The sequence below is a fragment of the Mesoplodon mirus genome, assembly GCF_964341445.2.
Source record: "Mesoplodon mirus genome assembly, chromosome: 3".
Lineage (NCBI taxonomy): Eukaryota > Metazoa > Chordata > Mammalia > Artiodactyla > Ziphiidae > Mesoplodon > Mesoplodon mirus.
Window position 1 is genome coordinate 115,643,557 of NC_138978.1, and position 19,909 is coordinate 115,663,465.

The window sequence follows — 19,909 nt, forward strand, 5'->3', positions numbered from 1 at the left end:
ACTCTCAACCACTGCGCCACCAGGAAAGCCCCTTTCTTTATCTTATTTTACTGCACTGGCTAGAACCTCCAGAATGATGTTGAATAAAGTGAAGCTAGTGAACATCTTTGTCTTGTTTCTGATTTTAAAAGGAAAATCTTTCAACTTTTGACTATTAAGTAGGATGTTTGCTATACATTTTTGTTGTTGTTGGTACCTTTATTGGGTTAAAGGTGTTCCCTTCTACCCCTATTTTGCTAAGAATATTAATATGGGTGTTTTATATTAGTATTGAAATGTATCAAATGCTTCTTCTGCAACAACTGAGGTATTCATATGGTTTATATATATATATACATGCTACACTTCTACTTCTGGGATAAACTCAGCTTGGTATCTATATCCATCAAGGCTTACTTGCAGAGAACAGAAACCATTCTAGCTATTCTAAGCAGAAAGGGATTTAATACATGGAATTAGGATGTTTTCAGTTTCACATTACCAAAAAACCCCCCAAAGCCAACTCAAATGTGATTAAACAATATATGGAAAAGTATGAGTTTGCTCAGTGTTGAATGCATGGTTCTATAAATCAAGCTTGTTAATTGTATTAATCAGATATTCTATATCTTCACTGATTTCTGTCTAGTTGACCTATCAATGATTGAGAAGAATGTGTTTATTATCCACTACAATTTTTATCAATTTCTCCCTATAGTCCTATTGTTTTCTTATTTCTCTTGAGACTATTTTATTAGGTGCATACAGTTGAGAACTGTTACATCTTCCTACTGAATTTTGCCCTTCATCATAATGTTATTCCTCTGTATCCCTAATAATGCTTCTGGCCTTAAGGTCTATTTTGTCTGACATTAATATAGCACCTCAGTTTTCTTTTGGAGAGTATTTACTTAGCATACATTTTACTTTCAATGTTTTTATGCCTTTAAATTTTAGGTGAGTCTCTTATAAATAGCATATAGTTGGATTGGGGCCAAGACCGAAAAATAGATGTTTGTCATTTTTTGTCTGCTCAACATCCAAAACCTCTTCTTACTTGAGGGAAATCTTCCTTTCTATGAGTCTGTGAGAGGCAGAACATCATTTTCACTACAGTGCCTAGAGATACCAAATATTCCCTCTTCCACCCTGTGGTGGCTAAGTGCTGGGGCATGACTCAGCCTTGACCAGTTGGATGCTCCAGCCACGGTCTGGAATATTGAATGACACAAAGATGACACAATTTATAATTCAGGCATGGCAGAGGCAGCAGTATCCAATGACGGTAGCAGCAGTGCTCAGCAACAGCCGTGTCCAATTGTGGTAGTGTCCAGTGCCGACAGTGCCCTAACCAGACTTTTCCTGTGCTGACCTTGGCTGTGGTTCCCAATGCCTGGCCTCTCTTGGTTTCTGCTTGTTTTATAGGACCAGTTCTCCTTCTGCTTGATTCTGGAAGCCACCTGATCTCTTTATATTAAATACCCTTTTTTGCTCAAGTAAAGGAAACCCTGTTTCTATCGCTTGCAAACAAGAATCCTGACTGATATAAAAGTGTTCTTTCTTCCTCTGGAATTGATGAAGAGGAGATAATATGAAAGGGGAATATGTGAGGTCTGGATTTTCTGGAGCCATTTTTGTTATAACAGGGAAGCCAGCTGGGTATAAAATCAACATAGAAGAAAGGTAGACATATAAAGGCAGAACACTGATAACGCCTTGAATCTCTGGATCCAACCATACCTAAAGTTATCCTTACTCTGGACTTCAGTCTTATAAGTAAATAAATTTCATGTATTATTTAATCTCACTCAAGTGTACTTTTCTGTCTCTTGCAACCAAACACATCCTACCTGATACCTTTCCATTCTGCCTTTGAAAAGGAATCCCTCATTTGATTCTGCAATAGGCTTTTAGCTGCTATTCTTTCTTTCCTAGTTGAACTCCTCATAAACGATTTAAAATCTTGGTGTCTTCATTTCCTCACTGCCCTTTCCTGCTTAATCCACTAAAGTCTGGATTCCTTCTTTACCACTCTGCTAACACTATCCTTTTACATCAGCAACAGTCTTCTCCTTTCTTAATTCAGTGCCACATTCTCAAAGTCATTCATTCATTCAATGAGCATCTTTACATGCTCACTTTTGCAAAGTGTAGTGCTACTGTTATTCACTGAACAGATACTTACTGAACACCTAATGTATGCCAGACTTTTAGATAAAAAAACAAATTATATAGGGTTCTTAATCTCATGTAGAATTACTATTTTATCAGAGAAGACAGAAACTAACTATAATAAACTATAGTGAACGTTACTAGAATATCTCCCTAGGAAGTTAACATTTAAGCTAAGGCCTAAAAGTTGAATATAGAAGGATGGGAGTAACGCAAAGATAATGTTAATAGAAAAGGGATGGAGGCAAAGGAGGATCATGCAAAACTCATGGAACTGTGAGAAGCCCAGCATTGCTGGGTAAAAAAGTACAAAGAAGAGAGTGGCGGGAAACAAGATGAAACCCAATCATAGACAGCCTTGAAACCCCATCAAGAAGTTTGAAGACAGTGGGAAGCTGCTGAAGGATTTTAATCAGCAGACTGATTGATTTACATTTGTTAAAGACTGCTTTGTGGTTTGGAGGAGAATAAGAGTGTTTTCAGGGCTTCCCTGGTGGCACAGTGGTTGAGAGTCCGCCTGCCGATGCAGGGGACCCGGGTTCGTGCCCCAGTCCGGGAAGATCCCACATGCCGCGGAGCGGCTGGCCCCGTGACCGCTGAGCCTGCGCGTCTGGAGCCTGTGCTCCGCAGCGGGAGAGGACACAACAGCGAGAGGCCCGCATACCGCAAAAAAAAAAAAAAAAAAAAAAAAAAAAAAGAGTGTTTTCAGGAGATCAGAGAGTATTTGCAGGTGTCTGGCATTTGATGGCCTAGAGCACAGGGGTGGCCATAGGGATAAAGAAAAGGGAATTGATCTGAGACATATTTGGGAAGTAGGCCCAAAAGGATATTAACAGAGGTAGAGAGTGATAAGCCACTGAAATGTGGAACGCAAAAATACACATGACTCTGCACTGTAGAAAGGATAAGCCACATAAAGAATGTAATACATACATAAATGAGATACATATATTAAAGACAGTACAAATATCTACCAATCTTCCCCCATTTTCCAGCTACCAGACTAGTTTTTCTCTCATCTTCAGTTTAGGAACACTTCCTTACAATTCTCTGCCAAGGTACAACTCTGCCCATTATGAATGCAATTCTTGATATTGTTTCACAGAGCAATTTATCTCCTCACCATCCCAATTAATCTTTTATAAAACAATATTTTAGCTTTCTCTATGTGTCACCAAAAGACCCATTAAACCATTTTTCACAACAAATCTATTGGCATTTTTTCTCTCTAGGCTTAGATGATGTTCAGGACTCTTTCGCTCATGATGTGCTTTTCGTGAGCTCCCCAGAAATTCCCTTACTAGGGTTATCTAACTGCAGATCCCTCCAGGTCAATGTTTCTCCTCTGACTGGTCTTTACAATGCTGAATCCGAGTTCACCTCCAGCCATTTTCTATTAAGGTAACCGTCATCTTAGCAAGAAGCTCTGTTGGGCTAGATCCTCTTTTATGTGACCCCCAGGCTGGTCTCTATCTGTGGTCCATATCTGGTCCTCAAGAAAAAAAAAAATCCCCCTTGATCAATTCAATCTCAACACTGCCTTCTTCTCTACTGCCACAGGCTGCTTCAGCCAACCTCTTTTCTTTCTTTCTTTTTTCAAATTTTGTTTTACTATGGTAAGAACACTTAACATGAGGTATACCTTCTTAACAAATTTTTAAGTGTATGATACATTATCATTAACTACATGTACAATGTCATACAGCAGATCTCTAGAGCTTATCCATCTTGCTTCACTGAAACTTTATGCCTGTTGATTAGTGTAATTTCCCATGACTAATGATGTTGAGCATTTTTTCATGTACTTATTGGCCATTTGTATATCTTCCTTAGAGAAATATCTATTCACATCCTTCGCCCACTTTTTAATTGGGTTGTCTTATTATTTAGTTGTAAGAATACTTTAGATATTCTAGATACAAATCCCTTATCAGATATAAGATTTGCTAACATTTTCTTCCATTGTGTGGGTTTTTTCACTTTCTTGATAGTGTCTTTTGAAGCTCAAAAGTTTTAAATTTTGAAGAAGTCCAATTTATCTATTTTTTTCTCTTGTTGCCTGTGATTTTGATGTCATATCTAAAAATCCTTTGCCAAATCCAAAGTTATGAAAATTTACCCCTTTGTTTTCTTCTGAGTTTTATAGTTTTAGTTCTTATATTTGGGTCTTTGATCTATTTTGAGTTAATATTTATACATGGTGTGAAAAAAGGGTCCAACTTCATTCTTTTGCATATGGCTATTCAGTTGTCCAAGCACCGTTTGTTTTCTTTCCTCGTTGAATGGTATTGGTTCCCTTCTCAAAAATCAGTTGACAATACATATATGAGTTTATTTCTGTACTCTCAATTCTATTCCATTGATCTATATGTCTATCCTTATGCCAATATGACACTATCTCAATAACTGTAGCTTTATGGTGAGTTTTGAAATTGAGAAGAGGGAGTCCTCTGACTTTGTTCTTTTCAGTATTGTTTTTGTGGATTAAGCTGTCTTTTGTTTTTTGTTTTTTGGGTTTTTTTTGCTGCACCACACGGCACGTAGGATCTTAGTTCCCTGACCAGGGATCGAACCCGCACCACGTGCATTGGAAGCACAGGTTCTTAACCACTGGACCACCAGGGAAGTCCGATTAAGTTTTAATAACTGAAACTGATCACTTCTGCAACATACCTGATTTTTAATTAAGACATGGGAATGACAGCACATAGTGATTAGAAAAAATAAAACAATTTTATGTTCATACCTACTAAGTTAAGACTCTACAAGAAATTACTTAGAGTAAGTACTCAGAATTTGAATAAATATTAGAGAACGATTTGGACTTAACATAGAATTGGGGTGTTCAAGACAATTTTACCTGGATTTAACAGAGCAAGGAAGCCCCAGTTGATTTCTGAGATACACATAATTGCTCATGTTTTGCTTTGGAGTATTTTTTCCACTTTTGCATATGTGTATTTCTTGAAGGTCACCTATGCTAATGTTATCAGTTTCACAAGTGCCTCAAATAAATCTTGCTAATTTCTTTTTTGAAAACCCTCTGGTTTCAACATAACATTATTTAGAAAATACATATATACATATACAAACCAGTAAACTTGTTTTATCCTTTTTTGTCTAGGAATATGACAAATCTGAAGACATTCCTGAGGAAGTAGCTACAGCTGGACAAGGGTAAAGAGGTGTGTGTTCTCATGGATGATTCAAGCCTGTCCAGCAGTGTTGATGTAGACAAAGGCTTTGCCATTGCCTTTGTTCTTCTTCTTTTTTTGTTCCTAATGGTGATGATTTTTCGGTGTGCCAAGTTGGTGAAGAATCCCTATGAGGCCAGCTCCACAACCACAGAACCATCTCTGAGCTGAACTATGAAAAAGCCTGGTAGACCTCCCTTCACAGGAGATTTGAAATCTTTTATACCGACATTTATGAAACAGACTTTTTATTATTTCACCTCCCTATTTCTCAGCCTTCTCACTCTTGCATTCCACAATAGGCACATGAGGTTAAGTTGAGAATAATAACAAGGATGAAACACAAGCCAGTCTGTGTTGTTCCTATTCAGGGAAATAGTTACCAAAGTGGGACAGAGACAGGTTGAACTTATTGATTAAAATGAGGCCATGGGTTTCAATCCTCCAGTATCTAATATTCTTAAGATAAGAAAGTTGGCCATAATTTTATGAGGTAATGTAATATAATATCATGATGCTTGGTAAGGTGCATCTAAAACTGGAAGCCCTCCTAGAGGTGGCCCTAGGGAGTACCTTCAGTTATGCAAATATAAGGGCAGCAGGAACCTTATAAGATAAGAGTCTTACAGGACCTTTTTAGTGTGTGAGGTTTTATAAAAGGTGATGCCCCGGGGCTTCCCTGGTGGCACAGTGGTTGAGAATCTGCCTGCCAGTGCAGAGGACGCGGGTTCAAGCCCTGGTCCGGTAAGATCCCACATGCCGGGGAGCAACTAAGCCATGCGCCACAACTACTGAGCTTGCACTCTAGAGCCCACAAGCCACAACTACTGAACCGGCAAGCCACAACTACTGAACCCGCATGCCACAACTACTGAAGCCCATGCGCCTAGAGCCCAAGCTCCTCAACAAGAGAAGCCACCACAATGAGAAGCCCGCGCACCGCAACGGAGAGTAGCCTCCGCTCGCCGCAACTAGAGAAAGACCGTGTGCAGCAACGAAGACCCAACGCAGCCAAAAAAAGAAAAAAAAAAAGCTGATGCCCTTCTCAAGCAGGCAGAGCTCTGTGGTAGAGGGGAACAAATTTGCCTTGGGTTAGCCCCTTAATCTCCCTCAGCCTACGTTTCCTCATTTACTCATTTATAAAATAACGTCTAGTGGGTTGAAAAGAGGTCCTCAAAATGATATGTCCATGTCCCTACCCCTGAAATCTATGAATGTGACCTTATTTGGATAAAGGGTCTTTGAAAATGGAAAGTTAAGGACCTCAAGATGAACTCAACCTGGATTAGTGGGGTGAGCCCCAAATCCAATGACAAGTGTCTTTATAAAAGACAGAGGAGAAGACACAGAGAGAGAGAGATGAAAAGGTCATCTGAATATGAGAGCAGAGGTTGGAGTTCTGCAATCACAGCTAAAGAATCCTTGCTGGGAGCCATCAGAAGCTGGAAGAGGCAAGGAAGTATCCTCCCCAGAGCCTTTGCAGGGAGTGCAGCCCTGCCAACACCTTGATTTTGGACTTCTAGGCTCCAGAACTCTGAGACAAAATTCTATTGTTTTAAGCCACCTAGTTTGTGATAATTTGTTATGGCAGTCACAGGAAGTTAATATATAATACATGATGATGATGATGATGAGTGTCACAATCAGCATCCCAGGGACCTTATAAGAGAAAAGAGAAGGAAATCATAATGCCTACTCTCCAAAGTCTGAAGTTAATGGAAATTTGGTAGAGTGAACTAGGGCTAACCAGCAGGAAAGTCTGTAAGAGAATTCATTAGAAGGAAAGGAGGCATCTAGGCCACTGACTAAGGCTCAACACAGGTTTGGCTGAAGAGAATTGGTTCTAGCACAGTAAATAATAGAGACTAAAGCTCTCAAGTCCAGCCAGGCTGGCCAAATGTTCTAGGCAACAGTGACCTCGCACGGGAATGTGAACTAAGAGAGTCGTAACCTTGGAATCTAAGTGTGGGGCATCACTTGGGCTTGTGTAGGGACTTGTACCAGCATGCAGTCACTTCAGAGGAGACTTGTATCCTTGGGACCATGCTGGACCAGGCTTTAGCAGCAATACGAAATGGTATGGAGACATAACTCTAGCTATGCACTGTTAGCAGAGACTTGATAATTGTCTGTGTTCCTGATTCCTGGAAGCAGGACTGCCCCCCTGCTTGGCCTGAGTAAATGCTCAGGATTATTTGAAAATGGAGGCAGGGAAACTGGAATCTTCCACTGGAGATACCAGACTTTGCCTTCACCAGAACAGATGGTGCTGTATTGGTTAAACTGGAGAAAGAGAGAAAGAGATGATTGTACCCTTATTGGATGAAAAGAAATTCAGGGCAAGGTGCAGGTCAGGGTAAAATGAAAGCAGATTAAGATTGAAGTAGTACTTGAGGGTTACATGTGTTCCCCTCCAGAAGCTCAGAAATTAACCTTTTCTCCACCTTCTAAAATAAAATGCAAGACAAACACATGGTTAATGGGAGCATCCATATATAGTCACTAGAGAGTGACAGGTTTGACTGTTATCCTACTTTCTCCAGTAACCTATCCAAGGAAAAAAAAAGTGCATCAGTCAGAAGAAATGGATCATATGTGGAAGCAGAGAAAGAGGAGCAACCCAAGGCAAAGTCACACAGGACCAGTGTGAATGCTGTTCAGGAAAGAAGGCAATTAGCCATTGGACAGCTGATTATTTCTAGGCTTAGTAGCCAGATAGTCCTTGGTGTGGAGATTCAGGGAGCTGCAGCCCACAGACCTTGGGTCTGTCTGGTTTTATTGCCCACATTATCTCTGTTAATCTGGTGTCCTTAAACATTCCTTTCACTTACCTTAGACTGGCGGCTTAGAAATCCAGTGGGTCTGCAAAGAAGTTTTATTGGGCCAGACCCCTTCCAGTGTAATCTACAAAGCGTGTGTGGTTGTGTGTTGGGTTTTATATTTGCTTTTTGAGTTGACATTTTAAAATTATTATTGTAAAAGTAACAAATGCACATGATAAAAAAATTTTTTTTCAATCATTACCTAAGGATAAAAATGCAGAAAGTTCCTAGACATTGCTTTGTTTCCCAATCCTTCTTTCTAGAGGTAACTGCAATTAAGGTAGTTTGTTTTTGCATATATGTGTATCTTTCCAGACATTCTTCTTTTCCTTTTATTTTTAAAGTAATATTTTTGAATAAACTATTTTCATGTTTCAAAATTCAAAAGGTATAAAATGGTGTACTGTAAAAACTCTTACTCTCACTCTTGTCCCCCACCCTTCCATTTGCCCTCTTTAGAGACAACCAGTGTTAATTTCTTAGGTATCCATCCAGTGATATTTTATGTATATGTATAAAAATGTATATTTTTACTATTATTTAACAACTAATGGCATGATGTATACCATGTTCTGCACTTGTTTTTCTCATTTAATAAAGTATCTTGAAGATCACTTCATATTAATACACAAAGAGATTCCTTAGCCTTTTTTAAAAAACACAGCTGAAAAGTATGCCCCTGTCTTGGTGTGCCATAGTTTGTTTAACCAACCCTTGCTGATGAAAATTTATTTTGCTTTTAAATATTTTGTTATTTCAAACAATGTTGTAGAAGATAATTTAGCACTGTATGTCATTTCAAAGGTATGTGTTTTAATTCCTAGAATTTGAATTGCTGATTCAGAGTATTGCAGAATTTACAAATTTTTTGAATTAGTGGTCAATATTCAAAACTCAGAAGCTTTCATAAAAAAATATGGGTTTTTAAGTTCCCTTGAAAAATTGGAGATCTGGCAGCATTGTGTGTGTCACACAGGACGAAAATTAGCTAGACCTAAATATCATCAACTGCTCCCTGTAGGTGAGACACGTATTTCCCAGGTGACCACAGTCCTCACTCACCCCATTTTGCTCCTTTACAATACTTTCCTGATGCCTGAAACCCTCTGAGTTTTTAATCCCTATGTTCCTTTGTTTTGATTCTGAGATCACCAGTAACCTTCAGATTATGATCTAATTTCCCCCAAGTCTGTCTCCAGGGAAAGGATCATTTGGCATTCCAAGGTTCTGGACCCCATACTATGATTTCTCATGATCAAGTACTAAGTAGCATATGGTTGTGATTTTTCAACGTATCACAATAGATTACAGGAGTGAATATGCTGAGCACACCAACATGAGCATTCCAATTGATGTATCAGTTATTTATTACTTCATATTATTAAGCTGACAATAAGCTGTCTACTTCAATAATTTGTAAATTTTAATAATGTGAGTCATTTATATCAGGGCCTCATCATCTCTGACAAGAGTTAGTCTTCAGTACTTAAAAAAAACGAAGCCAGAGCTTGGCTCCCTAAATATTGCCCTGGAAAGGATTATACAGCTCAAACCTGCCTTTCCTATAGTGCTTCTCAAATTTTAGTGAGCAAACAAATTACTTGGAGGTCTCATTAAAATTCAGATTCTGATTCAGTGCATCCGGAGTGGGGCCAGAGATTTAGGTTCTCTAGCAGGCTCCCTAATTGCATGTTTAGCAACAAGTCCTTAGAAGACACTTCCCTGAGTCCCACTGCTGATCTACTGAACTGATCACTTCACCTCCTCAGGGCAATGAAGAAATCAGACTGGAATGTGATGCTCCAAATAGCTCCTGTTTCTCTTCAACATCCCCATTCCTCATTTCCACCCCCAGCCCACCCACCCACACATCAGAAAGCTGAACGAATCTAACTAATAGAAACATAATCAGGGCAGAGCAAAGATTTCCCTTTAATCATCACACATTACAGAGCACCGCATGTACGGGGCAATATGTCAGTTGCTAGGGGAAACAAAGATGATTAAGATAGGAACTCAGCCTTGAGATGACCTCAAACCAGCAGAGGAAACACACATACACAGATAACAGACAAGTGGAAAGGAACTAAGGTAACAGAAGAACAGAGGCAAGAGTTAATTCTGCAGGGGGTAAACGATGGTCTAGAACAATGATTCTTTTTTTTTGGCTGTGTTGGGGCCTTGTTGCTGCGCATAGGCTTTCTCTAATTGCAGTGATCAGGGCCTACTCTTCCTTGTGGTGCGCGCGCTTCTCATTGTGGTGGCTTCTTTTGTTGCAGAGTACAGACTCCAGGCGTGCAGGCTTCAGTAGTTGTGGCTCGCAGGCTCAGTAGTTGTGGCATGCGGGCTCTAGAGCGCAGGCTCAGTAGTTGTGGAGCACGGGCTTAGTTGCTCTGCGGCATGTGGGATCTTCCCGGACCATGGATTGAACCCGTGTCTCCTGCATTGGCAGGCAGATTCTTAACCACTGTGCCACCAGGGAAGTGCCTAGAACAATGATTCTTAAACTCTGGTCCCAGTACCAATGGCATGGGCATCAAGTGGGAAAATTTTAGACATGCAAATTCTCAGACTCCACCCAGACCTATTCCAAGTGTGGTGTGGGGACAGCAATCTGTGGTTTAACAAGCCCTCCAGGTGATTCTGATACATACTAAAGTTTCACAACTGCTGGTCTATGAAAACTTCACAGAGAAGACATTTGAGTTGGGCCTTAGAGAATTAATATTTCACCAACAGAAAGGGAAGGGTCATTCCAGGAGATAGATCACGGTAAACAGAAGTATGAAGATATAAAAGTTAAATGCAGGGGCTTCCCTGGTGGCGCAGTGGTTGAGAGTCCGCCTGCCGATGCAGGGGACACGGGTTCGTGCCCTGGTCAGGGAGGATCCCCCATGCCGCAGAGCGGCTGGGCCCGTGAGCCATGGCCACTGGGCCTGCACGTCCGGAGCCTGTGCTCCACAACGGGAGAGGCCACAGCGGTGAGAGGCCCGCGTACCGCAAAAAAAAAAAAACCAAAAAACAAACAAACAAAAAAAAGTGAAATGCATAAACTTGTTGGGTAAATAGCATATAATCAGGAGTGTGAAAGGAGAAATGGGAAACACGGCCAGAGAGGTAAATTGGGGCCAAATTATGAAGGCTCAAATTTTATACTGTAGAGTTTAAACATAAAGAACACAGTTTTAAAGCAGGGGAGTGACATGATCAGAGCTACTGATAGAACTGATCTACAATAAGGCCTATCAATTAGGAGACTATTTTGTCCTGGCAAGAAATAAGATCTAGGGGACTTCCCTGGTGGTCCAGTGGTTAAAACTCTAGGCTTCCAATGCAGGGGAGCGGGTTCAATCCCTGGTTGGGGAACTAAGATCCCACATGCTACGTGGTGTGGCCAAAAAAAAATAGAAAGAAAGAAGAACAAAATAAAGGCAGTAGAATAGGAAAAGAAAGGAGGGAAAAGATATAAAAAGCATTCATAAGCTAGGATAAACAAGCTGTATTGTATAAAGGTTTAAAACCACAAGCTGTAAGGCCAAACTGCCATGCTCTGACACTTTTTAACTTTGTGGCTTTGGGAAATTTATTTAATTCTGTGCCTCAGTTTTCTCATCCATAAAAAAAGAGACAATAATATATACAATGGAATGTTATTCTCCTATAAAAATGGATGAAATCTTGCCATTTGAGACAATATGAATGGACCTGAGGGCATAATGCTAAGTGAAGTAATTCAGACAGAGAAAGACAAATACTGTATAGTCTCATTTATATGTGGAATCTTAAAAAAAAAAAAAAAGACCACCAAAAACCAATTTATACAGAGAACAAATTGATGGTTTCCAGAGATGGCGGGGGGTGGGGGGTTGGTTAGGTGAAATGGGTGAAGGGAGTTGAAAGGTACAAACTTCTAGTTATAAAATAAAGAAGTCATGGTGATGTAATATACAGCATGGCTACTATAGTTAATAATACTGTATTGCATATTTGAAAGTTGCTAAGAAAAAAAACCGTAAAATTTCTCACCACAAGAAAAAATTATGTATGGTAGCATGTTAACTAGAATTATTGTGGTGATCATTTTGCAATATACACAAATATCAAAAAATTATTTGATACACCTGGAACTAACATAATGTTGTAAGTCAATTATACCTCAGTTTTAAAATTTTAATTTAAAAAAGGAGACAATAATAATAGTTCCTACCTCATAGGATTATTGTGAGGATTAAATTAATGACCGTAAAGTGCTTAGAACAGTGCCTGGTATGAAGTAAACACTCAATAGATATCGTGTGTGTGTGTGTGTGTGTGTGTGTGTGTTTTATAAGGAGTAATATGTCTAAAATTTCTAGCTCAGGTTAGAAAATAATACGATCATGAGGTGAGTCTGGAATATTCTGAATTTCAAATATCTAGAGGAGACATTTACTTCTCTGTACCTCAATTCCTGGTGTCTTAACAATTAGAAATAGGCACTTAGCCTGGTCCCAGGAAACTGGTGGGCAGGTGATTTGAGCATAGGCGAAAGTGTGGTTACCAGGAGAGGATTTTAAAAACTCTGATGATCCTGGATGCTCAGGCCCTTTTTCCAGTCTTACAGAGCAGGTTCTGGGGACTTCACTGGTGGTCCAGTGATTAACACTCCAGGCTTCCAATGCTGGGGACACGGGTTCCATCCCTAGCTGGGGAACTAAGATCCCACATGCATGCGGCACAGCCAAAAAAAAAAAAGGAAGGACGTTCTGGTTTATACTTTTTAAATGAAGTTAGATGCAGTTAGTGTAAATATAGCTGAACAAATTAAAGCAATAATGAGAGTCTGTGGTAGTCAATAGTGCTGATTCATCAAATACATCTGCTTCTCCCTCCTTCCAGAGATGAGACGTGACTGTTCTTCCTGGCCCCCTTGTGTTTGGGTAGGGCCTTATGACTCATTCAAGCCAATGAGTTGAAAATTAAAGTGTCCTGAGTCACTGTAATTGCCAACGTGAGACCCTCTAGTGTTCTCTCCTTTTGGCAGGGCAGCTCATCAGCCTGGGTTTCTGAGTAGCTATCATGAGCAGAGCTCCACTGTCAACTTTCTAGAAATGATTATGCGGTGTGAGCAAGTAATATGTGTTTCTGTTTTAAGCTTTTGAGTTGTTTCTGCACATAGCATAGTCTGTCCTGATACAGATACTATTTAAACACATATCAAATTCTTAAAAACTAAACAGTTACCAGGGACTTCCCTGGTGATGCAGTGGATAGGACTCTGTGCTCCCAGTGCAGGGAGCCTGGGTTCAATCCCTGGTCAGGGAGCTAGATCCCACATGCATGCAGCAGCTAAGAGTTCGCATGCCACAACTAAGGAGCCCACCTGCTGCAACTAAGACCTGGTGCAACCAAATAAATAAATAAATATTTTAAATAAATAAATAGGGCTTCCCTGGTGGCGCAGTGGTTGAGAGTCCGCCTGCCGATGCAGGGGACGCGGGTTCGTACCCCGGTCCGGGAGGATCCCACATGCCGCGAAGCGGCTGGGCCCGTGAGCCATGGCCGCTGAGCCTGCGCGTCCGGAGCCTGTGCTCCGCAACGGGAGAGGCCACAACAGTGAGAGGCCCGCGTACCAAAATAAATAAATAAATAAATAAATAAATAAATAAATAGTTAACAAATAGTCCTAATGAGGGTGTGGGGAAAAGAGATACTTTCACAGATTTGCTAGTGGAAGTAAAAATTGTTTCAACCTTTTGAAATGTAATTTGATAGCAGATCCTAATAAAAATGGGAGAAAGTACATTATTTTTTACTCAGATTCCATTCTGGGGAATCTCTTTCACAGAAATTAAAGTACTACTGCAAACGGATGTTAATGTTTATTGTTGAGTATTTGTAGTGCCTAAAAATTGAAAACAATCTAAATTCCTAAATATGGTTTAGCCATATTATGAAATATTATGCAACTGTTAAAAAGACAACTTTTGTCCTTTTTATTGACTTCATGTGATGTCCACATGTTAAATGAAAACAAAACATTAAAAAATCCACGTTTGACCTTGTACACCCAAGCCTAGAAAAGTAAGCTGTTTTTTCTCAAAGGAGCAGGGATCGTTAAGTGATGGGGTGGAGAGGAAATTTTCATATTTTTCTTATTACATCTTAATATTCGACTTGTTACAATTTGTACAACTTACGTAATAAAACAAACTCAAGTAAAAGTGAGAAACAATTCTAACCCTAAGAGTGTTTGCCAACTGAGCCTTTACACAATAAACTTAGTATTGCTGCCACCGGTTGGGGGTGGTGGAAGAGGCGGAGCTTCTGTAATATACTCTAGGCCACGCCCACTTTACCCGACCGGTCGTTTCTCACGTGTGCCCTGGAAGGCTCTGCCTCGACGCATGCGTACTCGCCTGAGTTTGCCCAGCCTTTGAGGGGCGCCCTGCACCTTTGGGTTTGACCCCGTCAGGCTACCGTCGCGGCGACCGGAACGGCACCTCAGGTTTGCTTCCGGCGTCTTTTTTTTTTTTTTTTTTTTTTTTTTTTTGCTTCCCCTTCCCTCCCTCACGCTTCTTCCCCTCCCCCTGCTCCCTTTTCCCTTTGGTTTCGTTCTTTCCTACAGAGGCCGACCCCTGAGTCGTGAGTCTGGGCTCTGGTTGGTGAGAAAGAGCCATCATAGCTGGAAGCTGGGAGGTGTGGGAAATACTGTTAATTGAGGTATTTGGAGACCAAGGGCTTGTATGGAATGTTTTGTTTGTGGTAGGAGGTCGGGCGAGGGTGGGAAGGAGGTCTTCCCCGGTAGACTAGCGGGGGCGGGGTTGAGCTGGGTTTGCGGGTGGGTGGGACGCACCCCTAAAATGGATAGCGCGGGGGTGGGGCGGTGTGTGGGCCAAAGAAAAATGGAGGCAGTGAGAACTGGCGCTGAGGTCGCACGGCATTATGGCATCAGTTTTGCTTTAACCGTTTGATAAAAAAAGCAGTTAACGCCAATGTGAGTTGTATGTGGGAGTATTTGAATTGTCGATTTTAAGTAGCCACGTTTTATTCCCAAATTGCTTTATTTCCTTTTACTTTGGGGAAACCTCTTTGCTGCAAGCTTTTCTGTCCTTAAGTATTATACTTTTCAAAAAGGAAATTTCCACACAAAAACAAAGTAATGTAAGGGGGAAAGTAATTAAAGAGAAAACAACGAATTAGGGCGTTGTAGACCAAACCCTCCCCTCCAGGTGGGGAGTATTTGTTCAAATTAGGCAGAGCGTGCAAACAAAGATTTATCTCATTAGTCAGTTAAAGAACACAGGCCACAGAAATATCTTCCTCAATAAATTGGTTCTCTTCAGTTTCCTAAAACGTTATTTTCGGTAGCTCCCTGTTGCATAATATATGTCTTCCGTGCCCTCTCAAACTTTTGCATTTTATTCAGGCCTATAGTCTATAGCCTACAGGAGATGAGAACTCTACAAAATCTCAGCTTCAGATACTGGAGAATGGGGAAAGAGAACACAGAATTAAACCTAACTACGTATATTTGAGTAACAAGTAGCGGAGTAGGAATGAGTTTTATTAGGGGACTGAAATTCTCTATTGCAGTCATAATAACTCCAAAAGTAATTCTAGTTTCCTGCTCCATGTAGAGGACAACAGTATGTCCTCCCTCCCTGGGTGCATTGGTTTGGATGCAGCAACAGCTGCAGTGGAGTCTGAAGAGATTGCAGAGCTGCAACAAGCAGTGGTTGAGGAGCTGGGTATCTCTATGGAGGAACTTCGGCAGTTCATTGATGAAGAACTGGAAAAGATGGACTGTATACAGCAGCGCAAGAAGCAACTAGCAGAGTTGGAGACGTGGGTAATACAGAAGGAATCCGAGGTGGCCCATGTTGACCAGCTGTTTGATGATGCATCCAGGTAAGAACCACATAGGAAATAGGAGGAAATCTACCTATTGGCAGACATTTTTAAAGTAGTATAATTGTTCACGACATTGTGCACTTTGTACTTTAGAAAGTACAGATATGTAGAACCTTACTCTTCCTCAAGGGTTAAGGGCCATAATCTGACCTCACAACCACCCATATAATATAATATTCATCTATCAGAGGCTAATATGCTCAACAGTAGGGGAGTCCAAGTCTTGATTCCCTTCCCCTTCTTTATACTTCACTCTACTTCAGAGCAATTGTTTTGTTTTCTTAGTAGAATCATCTAGGGAGTGCATATTATAAAAACTTGCTGTTTTATGTAACTGCGAAGCTTTAATAAGTTCCTAGAGCCCTGTTTCTACTCCTAACCCCTCAGAAGATTTGTTTCTCCTGCCCTAGTTGTCACTTAGAACATATTTTCAAATAACAACAAGGTAGATAATGAGGTAAGGTTGAAAGGACCGTGCTTTGGGCTTATTCTGGGTTTTTGAAGAACTAGTCTGGAAACTACTATTTAAACATTTTTCTATGGGATAAGCATTTAAAATTCAAAACAGAGACACTTTGGAATATGGCCTGTTTAAATAGAGGTCAGTGTATACTGAAATATATATAAATTCTAATAGCTTTTACACTTGTTTCTGCTGGCTTTGACCTTTTCTACGTGTGTTCCAATATTAGGGCAGTGACTAATTGTGAGTCTTTGGTGAAGGACTTTTACTCCAAACTGGGACTACAGTACCGGGACAGTAGTTCTGAAGATGAAGCTTCCCGGCCTACAGAAATAATTGAGATTCCTGATGAAGACGATGATGTCCTCAGTATTGATTCAGGTAAGAGATGAGGCTATGGACAGGAAAGTCTCAGGATTAAAATTGAAACGTGGGAAGATGAGCAAATAGAAGATAAAAGAGAGGAGAAACCATTCTTACTAACTCCATATTCCTAACTGTTGGACTTGTCTGTTACAGAAAAAAAATAGAAGATTGTTAGTATTGATATCATAGATTTTCACTTCTTGCTACTTCCTGATTGAATTATTCTCCTTTCCCCATTCTATGTAACCTGTATTCTGAATTCCCTTGCTTTTCTTTATAGGTGGCATTAGCACCTATGTATATATCTCAAAACAGATTATTTGGTTTTGTCTATTCTTTAACAGTTTTTTGTTTGTTTGTTTTTAGTTTATTTATTTTTGGCTGCGTTGGGTCTTCGTTGCTGCGCACAGGCTTTCTCTAGTTGCGGCGAGCGGGAGCTACTCTTTGTTGCGGTGTGCGGGCTTCTCATTGTGGTGGCTTTTCTGTGTTGCGGAGCAAGGCTCTAGGCACACGGACTTCAGTAGTTGTGACACACGGGCTCAGTAGTTGTGTCTCGCAGGCTGTAGAGCGCAGGCTCAGTAGTTGTGGCGCACGGGCTTGGTTGCCCCGTGGCACTTGGGATCTTCCCGGACCAGGGATCAAACCCTTGTCTCCTGCATTGGCAGGTGGATTCTTAACCACTGCGCCACCAGGAAAGTCCCTGGTGTGTAAGTCTTAATGTCCACATTATGTTTCATGTCTGTTGGATACTCCACCTAGGAGTGGAATTGGTAAGTCTTAGGTAAGTGTATGTTTGAGTTTTTAAGAAACCGCTATTGTGTTTTCCAAAGTGGCCTTATCATTTTACATTCCCACTAGCAAAGTGGGATTGTAGCTTTTTTTTTTTTTGGCCACGCTGCGTGGCTTGTGGGATCTGTTCTCCAACCAGGGACTGAACCCAGGCCACAGCAGCGAAAGCCGGAATCCTAACCATTAGGCCACTAGGGGACTCCCTCACACTGTGATTGTAGTTTGCATGTTCCTAAAGACATTGAGCATCTTTTCACATACTTATTTGCCATTTATATATGTTCTTTGAGGAAATATCTATTCAAATCGTTTTGCCTTTTAAAAAAAATTGGGTTGTCTTTTTATTATTGACTTTTCTAAGTCAATATATATAAGTCTTCTGACTTATTATACTTTAGGTACAATTCATTTATCAGATCTATTTTACAAACATTTCCCCAGATGTGGTCTTTTCACTTTCTTAATGGTGTCTTTTGAAGAATACAAATTCTTAACGTAAGAGCTTAGGGTAGTTGGTTGGTTTGTTTTGCTTATGGCTATCCAGTTGTTCCACCACCATTGGTTGAAAAGACTCTTCTTTTGGTATCCTTGTCAAAAATCAGCTGGCTATATGTTGTATTTGAGGGTCACATTGAACTAAATGTTTATTTTTATACCAGCACCACACTGTCTTAATTACTGTAGCTTTACAGTAAGTATTAAAATCACTTAGTGAAAGTCCTCCAAATTCATTTGTATTTCATATATAATCCAAATAAATTTTAGCATCAGCTTATCAGTTTCCTAGAAGTTCTTTGTGGCTCCCTTAGGATTTTCTATACATTAGACCATGCTGTCTGCAAATAGTCATTTTACTTCTTCCTTTCTAATCTAGATGTCTTGTGTTTTTTCCCTTGCCTTATTATGCATGCTAGAACCTCCAGTATGATGTTGAAAAAAGAGCAGACATCCTTTTCTTGTTCCTGATTTTATCAGGGAAGCATTTTATGTTTAGTCATTAATTATGATGTGAGCTGTAGGTATCCTTTATCAGGTTGAGAGAAGTTGCTTCTATTCCTAGTTTGCTGAGAGTTTTTAAAATAGCTGGATTCGATTTCAGATTTTGTCAGCTACTTTTTCTCTGTTGTCCTCAGGTGATCATATGGCTTTTGTCCTTTATCCTATTAATAGGATATATTACAATAATTATTTGTTATATGTTAAACCAATCTTTTGTTCCTGGAATAACTCCCATCCCCACCTCCCACTTCGTCTTAGTGTATAATCCTTTTTATATGCTGCTGTATTGGATTTGCAAATGTTTAAAAAATTTTTGCACATATGTTTGAGGGCTATTGGTTTGTAGTTTTATTGTGATGTCTTTGCCTTTGGTAGCAGGGTAATATGGGCCTTATAAGATGAGTTGGGACGTGTTCCTTCCTCTGAGTTGTATGGAATAGTATTATTTCTTCCTTAAATGTTTGATAAATTAAGCAATGAGACCATCTTGGCCTGGACTTTTCTTTGTGGAAAGATTTTTTTAAGGAAGCCTTTTAGTTTGGAATCATTTTAGATTTATGGAAAAATTGCAAAGGTAATAGAGAGTTCCTGCATACCTTTCACCAGTTTCTTCTAATGTTAATGTTACCATGGTATATATTGGTCAAAACTAAGAAACAAACATTGGTACATTACTTTTATCTAAACTCCAGACTTTATTCAATTTCTGGACTTTTTTCTGTTCCAGGATCCAATCCAGGATATCACATTGAATTTATCATGGGAAGATAAATCACTAATCCATTTTCTTTACCTGATATATCTATTTTAATATAATCACTAATCCATTTTCTTTACCTGAAATATCTATTTAGATTTTCTATTTCTTCTCAAGTTGATTTTGTTCATTTGTGTCTTTCTAGGAATTTGTTCACTATATCAGAGTTGTCTAAATTATTGCCATAAAGTTGTTCATAGTATTCCCTTATGATCCTTTTTAATTTCTATAGGTTCTGTAGTGATGTCCCTTTCATACCTGATATTGGTTATTTAGATCTCTTTTTTTTCTTGATTAGTCTAGATACAGGTTTATCAATTTTTGTTCTTTTACAAGGAACCAGTATTGGGGATTCATTGATTTATTTTTGCTACTGTTTCTCTGTTTTCTGTTTCATCGATTTCTACTTTGATCTCTATTTTCTTCCTTCCACTTTTTTTGGGTTTGATTTGCTCTTCTTTTTCTAGTTTCTTAA

At 39.7% G+C, this 19,909-nt stretch overlaps 2 protein-coding genes across 6 annotated transcripts in view; both read left to right on the forward strand.

Moving 5' to 3' along the window:
- Positions 1 to 5,348: 5,348 nt before the first annotated feature.
- CTXND2 (cortexin domain containing 2) lies at positions 5,349 to 5,516 on the forward strand (the record flags this gene model as incomplete). Its single annotated transcript, XM_082614463.1, has 1 exon — positions 5,349 to 5,516. The coding sequence occupies one exon, from the start codon at positions 5,349 to 5,351 to the stop codon at positions 5,514 to 5,516; it is 168 nt and encodes a 55-aa protein (XP_082470589.1).
- Positions 5,517 to 14,510: 8,994 nt separating this feature from the next.
- SETDB1 (SET domain bifurcated histone lysine methyltransferase 1) overlaps positions 14,511 to 19,909 on the forward strand; it is a 29,817-nt gene continuing 24,418 nt past the window's right edge. For 2 of the 5 annotated variants that reach the window (XM_082614640.1, XM_082614644.1), the window contains exons 1-4: positions 14,511 to 14,654; positions 14,775 to 14,869; positions 15,787 to 16,057; positions 16,753 to 16,904. In XM_082614640.1, coding sequence (XP_082470766.1) covers positions 15,798 to 16,057; positions 16,753 to 16,904 — 412 coding nt within the window. In that variant the 5' untranslated portion in view covers positions 14,511 to 14,654; positions 14,775 to 14,869; positions 15,787 to 15,797. Of the gene's footprint in view, positions 14,655 to 14,703; positions 14,870 to 15,053; positions 15,144 to 15,786; positions 16,058 to 16,752; positions 16,905 to 19,909 lie in introns of those variants that run through there. The other 3 variants (XM_082614643.1, XM_082614641.1, XM_082614642.1) reach the window with 3 other exon arrangements.